A 6,501-nucleotide genomic window follows, 5' to 3' on the forward strand; every position below is an offset into this window, starting at 1 on the left:
AGGCAGCAGCGCTCCGCTGCATGCACCAAAGCCCGCCTGGAGCTGGCGAGTGCCGAGCGGCCCAGGTGGCTCCTGTGGCAGTGCAGAGCCCCGGTGGGCAGCTGTGCCGCGTCGCGCGTCGGCTTTGCTCCCGGTCGAGGCTGCAGCGGGCACAGGCCTGAGGGCGAGCAGGCGGCGCTGCTCTGCCTTCCCCTGCTGGGAGGGGAAACAGACACGGAGGCAGCAATGCCTCTGTGAAGCCGCACAGCTTCATCTCTAAACTGGATCAGAGAGTGGAACATCAGCATGCAGTTCCACCATGGGAATGGGATAGAGAGGGGTGGCTTTTCTCAGCAGTAGTGCTGGTTTATGCTGTGTTAAAGTGCCTGGCTGACTTACTAGTTGATGAAAATACTGTCTAATGAGAGACCTAGGAGTTAGGCGTGTTTAGGGCTAATAAAACAGGTTAATGAAGAGCATGTGTGTCAAATCTAAACGTAGCTTGGCCTTTCTTGCCTCTTTGTTACACCTGTGTATTGTGTCAGAAACCGTATTCGTGCTTTCTACATACCCTAGTTGGTCTAGTATAGGATATTGTTTTTATCTACAAACCAGATTTCCCATAGTTAAAATACAAGACTAGGTAATTGTATACTAATAAGTTTATGCAGAGGCTGTAGTTCAATACTTAATCCTGAGGAAAGGCCAGATCTGGATCTGGAAGGTAGACCTGGAAATACTCCCTGTTTTGACAACGCAGTAATCTATTTAAAGAAGGAATGAATGAAGTGAATCCTTTGTTTAATAGTATCTGGGACTGGATTTTTCATAAATAATTTAGGGAGGACATGCTTTAATCTCAATTTAAGGATAACTGAGTAAACTCTTTAGCTAAATAAAGATTTCCGTTTCCCTTTTCTGGTCTTAAGTTTCCAATATGTCTGTCATTGTACTGTCTAGTGTACGTAATGGTTGGTTGTGAGTATCAGGTTCTGAACTTCAAAACAGCCAGCTAAAAGGCAGTGGAGTAAGTATTTGCAGATTTTTCATTTTTCTTGTTAATTTTTAAAATTTAGTCCCTAATGTAATGAGTATTTTATATTTTTGTCTATATTTTAAGGCATAATGTTTTTAACAACGGTATTACTCCGAAAGAGAATTCCTGGAAAACAATGGATTGGAAAATACAGGCGACCAAGGGTGGTTACCCTTTCAATGAAGCAAGCAATGATCCGAAGGTTGGAAATTGAAGCAGAGAACGAATATTGGCTGAGTAGACCTTACCTGACACGGGAACAGGAGTACAAACATAACACAGAAGAGAGACGTGCAAAATGGGAAGCTTTCAAAAGCCTGATAAGAGCCAAGTTTCCTGAGCATAGATATATCAGCGATCATTTAAACCACTTAAATGTGTCAAAAAAGTGGACATCTTAAATAGGCGTATTTATATTTGGCGTGTATTATGCACTACCATGATCTGCTGTTGTGGCTTTTGTGGTAGTTTTGTAATTCAGTATAATAAGGGTAGATGAGAAATAAGACTTCGCTATGGTGTACAAAACCTTACATTAAAAGAGTCCCACAGAACCGTGTATGTTTTCTTATTGTTGTCTCTTTAGAAAAAGACAGCTCTTTCTGTGGCGCTCTACCATCTGCCTGCCTTCTGTTCTTCAGGGGTTTTGCATAACACAGTGTGAGTTACCAAGTGCAATGATGATGATTCGAACAAGATTTATAGCTTCACTAATTTCCTTTTGAAAGGTAGGAGAACACACCTGCTCTGTTGAAAGGGATTATCTGCTGGTACTGGCCAGGTGGCTCTTGCTGGTCACTCTCCCCTCTGAAGGGATACTGATGTATGCATCAATACTTGAGACACAACTGACGCTACTGACATAGTGCTCACTTCATCAGGCATGCAAGGACCAAGATGAACTATAATTACAGTTAGGTGTATGAGGCTGGAACTCGTGGAAGATTGTAAAACGTTCCAGTGTTTTTTAAACTTTCTGGAAGGAACTGTTGAATTTAAATGCCAGTGTCATTGTTATATCAGTGTTGACTTGGGTGTTACTGCCCTCTCTTACAGAGATTATTTCTGATCTAAAAGGAACACAGCTGATTCCCATTTTGAGTGGCAATCTGATTTCTCAGTCATGTTTAGTGTCCTGAAGGAATATAGTCGGCCACAAGTCAGAGTTTTTTTATTTCTCCTCAAGATCAAGTGACGTGGAAGATGTGTCAAGAGTGAGTGTAATCTTAGGTTTGTTGCAGCTGGAGTGTAAAAACTGTGGGAACAGTTACAAAATGTTGCCCGTGTAGGCAGTTTCTCCTGACTGATCTAATACACACATGCTACAGCTAAGCAATTTTCAGATTCTTTCACATACTTTTATTAAGTTGATGTTGCATTCACTGATGAATTCAAGTGTCAAATCCATTCATATTTTATCACTTTGGAAAAGAGGGCTAAAATGGTACAACGTTTTTACTTGAACTATACTTCAGAGAAGTATGAACAGGTCTGAACACTGATGTACAAAATCTTGAATGCACTTTCAATGGTTACAAATGGCTTAAGATAACATTTATGGAAAAGTATAGATACGGGGAAATTGCACAATACAATTAAAACATGAAGGAACTTCCAGGCAAAGTAACATGATTTTGTATTTAATTCATTTATAAAAGCCCATTTTAAAAAGTTACTTCAAGTATTATAAATGGCAACGTTTTCTCTGTGCATAGGACTAGTCCTATCTGTAACATACAAAAAAATACAATAAATGTGTCATTATTACATACATCTTTTACACTTCACCTCAAACTTAAATACAGCTCATTACAAGTTTAGGCAGCACAATTAAAAATAACTGGAAGTATAACAGCTGGGACATTGTGATTAGTGCAAATGTTGATGACCCTTGCTGGCAAATACAAAAATAACTGCAGAGGGAACCAAGGGATGTTTAATTCATCAAAGTTGGAAAGGGGACAGCGAGAGGCGGCAGACTTAACAGCAGGAAAATTTTATGATTGTAAATTGTTGTTCAGAAAGTTTTAAGTTTCTCACAATACAGCTGATAGCAACAGGTTAAGAGACAGGAGAAATTAGAGAGGAACATGCTAAGCATGTAAGTTGTCAGCTAAGCAATGTGAACGGAAGGGCATCTGCATGTCACCATTAATGCTTTGGTGTCAATAAAGGTGATCTCAATACTTCATCCCTAACACATCTGCTTGACTGCTGAGCATGTGCTCTCTGTTTCTTGGGGCAGGGGATGGGAAGAAAAATGGGGAAACCCCCAAAAGACAAAGCAAGCAATCCTGTAAACATCAGACTTTACTACCTAATGGAACCAAGATTCAAGTAATTGCTGCAGAAAACAAACAGCCAAACACCACTTTTAATCAGCATTAAAACTAACTACAACTTGCAGCTTCATTACATTTCATGACAGTTACGTAATTAAGAAAAAGGCATATAAAAAGCTGGCTATATATACAAAATAAATTGATAAAAATGAGTGTAGGAAATGTGTTCAGTATTATAACAAATCACTTTATATGCAGCTGCTCTCTTTGGTGCCATTTAGGGATAGAAGAGCCTCTGATGTTGCATTCCTAGCCATTTTTTAGGTACCGTAAAAGATGTGTTCTTGATCTGCACTTACAATTAAAGTAGCTGCTATTTGGAGCCTCTGTAAATGTATACCTGAATCCCCCAATTTTAGACGGTGTCCTCAGAGAACATATACTATGAAGCTCAAAGTTGGTGGGTTTTTTTGGTTTTTTTTTTGTTGTTGTTGTTTTTAATAAATATGGTCAGTCAGTGCTCCAGATCTAGGCAGATCTGGTTAATTTATGTCAGAGTCAATGCATTTCTTGGTAAATCTGCCAGACACTAACGCTGCTACAGACGCTGATTTTTTTTTCCCTCCTCTTGGGGCTCTGGTGAGCTAAAACCAGACCATACTTCAGATAGATCAAGAAGTTCTTTGAGTGGATACTGCATGGTATTGAACTAAACCAAACCCTCCAAACCCCCAAAGATTATTTACAATACAGAAGAGCTACACAAGATCAAACAAGGGAAGAAATAGTACTGAAAACTAAGCATTTAGCACTCTGGAGAACAGGACCAGTTTCTAAGATCAGCATACCAAAAGTAGCTTGGTACCTACGAATTCCACACTCAAGGGCCAGCTTTAACAAAAATGTTACCGTAATTTCTGCTCAAATCACGAAAAAGAAACTCCCTCTAAAATAACCCTCTGAATAATTAAAGTGGAAGTTTTCAATCAAAGGCTTATAAGGCATGACCTTGTGACACTGCAATCTCAGGATAATACTGCAGGAAATCAGTAACAACAGAAACCTACACCTGCCCTCTTCCCATATACGCCTTTGGTAGGAGCAGCAATGATGTGTGTGTGGTACAGTCTGCGAATAAATCGTTGCAAGAAAAAAAATAGTATTAGCTGTGTAGTTTTAAGTATTCTTTTCTATTTATGGATGTCCTTGCCTCACCTTCACAGGGGCAGGTTTATCATCTCAAGACATTTCAGAAATCTCGAGGAGAAATCACACTGAAATTTTGCCCTCCGTCAGGCTTCTGTCCTCACACTGGGAGTTTAATGTCATTTTGTGTGCATGACTCTTGTGTGTATGTGGATTTTTTTTAAAAGAAAAAAGCAGTAAGAAATACGAAAGCATGGTTTCTAATTCTAGCCAATGTCAACTATCCTACAGTAACTACAATACTACTTATGGCTTGCAATAGTAATTATTTTGATGTATCTAAAAGCTTAAGGGCTGTTATTTTTAGTGACTAGGTATTTTCAAGACTTACTGATACAGAGTGGGTTAAAGCACAAAACCAGCATGTACAACGTGACCCAGGACCCTAAACAGTTGTTTTCTCAGGATCCATCTCCCTTCTGACTTCCTGAACAGGTAGGGCTGCTCTTCTCGCTGCATTCACTGAAGTTTTCAGCTCTTCAGTGCATGGGCCAAAAGGGTCTATTTCCTGGAGCACCCTGACAGCTCCCCTGCCTCTGCTGGCAGTGATACCCAAGTCTGCTTGCAACTCAACAGCCAAACAGCTGACTTGTTCCCTCGTTTTACCTATCCTGCTCTTTGATACAGCACACAGTGCCCTTGCTTATGGTTAGGGAGCTGTCAGGATAGAACTCTGAAAGACTCAACAGAAGATATTGTCCTGCCGCCTTAGACATGACACCTCCTCTGCAGCCAGGGCCTGCCAGGAAAACCTGACCCCCCCATCCCACTCACTGGTGAGCCCTTAGAGTTCATCAGTACAACTCCCTTAGAGAACTTAATTCCTTTATATCAGTCTGGGGTTTCTCTTAGTAACCAGTTCCCCAGGGAAAAAAAAAGGGGAGGGGGAGGGTTGGGGGTGGTGAAGTTGGAAGAATCATACTTGAATCATTTTACTACATTTCATATTTGTCAAAGTGACTTTTCAGTAATGCCTGCTTTTACACCAACAGTGGCCTCAAGAGTATCCTAAGCACACTGCTCTTCTCCTTTTCTCATCTGAAACATGAGAAAAATCTGGGACAAAATATACCCGTGATCTGCATAAAGATGTCAGAAACATCAGCTCTTTGTGAAAAGCCACAAAAATGTGCATTAGATATACAAAGAACTGGTTTCAGAAGAACAGCACTTGATAGAGAACACATATGGAGTTAGCCCAGTCTGTTTACTTGGAGTTTTTCCTGTAGATTAACTATCCTGACTGAAGAAATCAAACAAGTTATACTGATGTTAGCCTACAGTATATATACATTCATATGGGGGTATAATCAAGCACTTTGGGGGTGGTAGGGGAGGGCAGAGACCATATGGCTGCATCAGTGATATTTACCATATTAGAGGCATAGATTTTGCTTATAGTTCTGCTAGTCGATGATTGTGCATGTATGTGTTATCTCAGCTGTAATACAGTGATGCAGTAAATGCCAGCTCATGCCCTGGGCCCTCCATTACAGTTCCACCAGTGTTTGGGGCTGCAAATTTTGGTATCCAGAACGAGCCATTTGAACTTGCAGTCTTTCTGGCTCTGTTGTCTTCCCCAAGAAATTTTGCTGGTGCAGTACTGCTGAGAGCTTATATTCCGATGAGCACTTCTCACTTGACATTTGAGAAAAAAAAGCTAAACCTTTCAGATTAATGTGTAGTAAATTTTTTTTAAGTTTTGAAATTAGCAAATGCAAAATTTCTTGTACAAAGTTTGAAGAAACATTCTACAACTTTTATAAAACATGCAAGTTTGGACCATTACTTCTGTCTCAAGAACATCCAACAGTGACCAAATCACATTCATAGGTTCTCAAAGTGTTCTTGTTCTAGAAGATTAGTATTTAAGAAAAATTTATTCTTTCCAAAAACAAAAAGTACTTGTTTTAAACTCACAGTATATTTGATACCTTAGTATCTCCATCATAAACATATTTGACTTAAGCAGCAATCACTCTGGGAGAGAAACCAAAC

At 39.9% G+C, this 6,501-nt stretch overlaps 1 protein-coding gene across 1 annotated transcript; it reads left to right on the plus strand.

The window, feature by feature from the left end:
• The first annotated feature begins 1,104 nt into the window (after nucleotides 1-1,104).
• MRPL57 (mitochondrial ribosomal protein L57) lies at nucleotides 1,105-1,416 on the plus strand. Its single transcript, XM_009584858.1, has one exon. It carries the CDS (start codon nucleotides 1,105-1,107, stop codon nucleotides 1,414-1,416), a length of 312 nt encoding a protein of 103 aa, XP_009583153.1.
• Nucleotides 1,417-6,501: the final 5,085 nt, after the last annotated feature.

Source organism: Fulmarus glacialis, unplaced genomic scaffold (genome assembly GCF_000690835.1).
Source record: "Fulmarus glacialis isolate BGI_N327 unplaced genomic scaffold, ASM69083v1 scaffold48969, whole genome shotgun sequence".
Classification (NCBI taxonomy): Eukaryota; Metazoa; Chordata; class Aves; order Procellariiformes; family Procellariidae; genus Fulmarus; species Fulmarus glacialis.

Excerpts from the sequence above, each read along its gene's own strand:
- MRPL57 (XM_009584858.1), top strand. The coding sequence starts at position 1,105 with ATGTTTTTAACAACGGTATTACTCCGAAAGAGAATTCCTGGAAAACAA.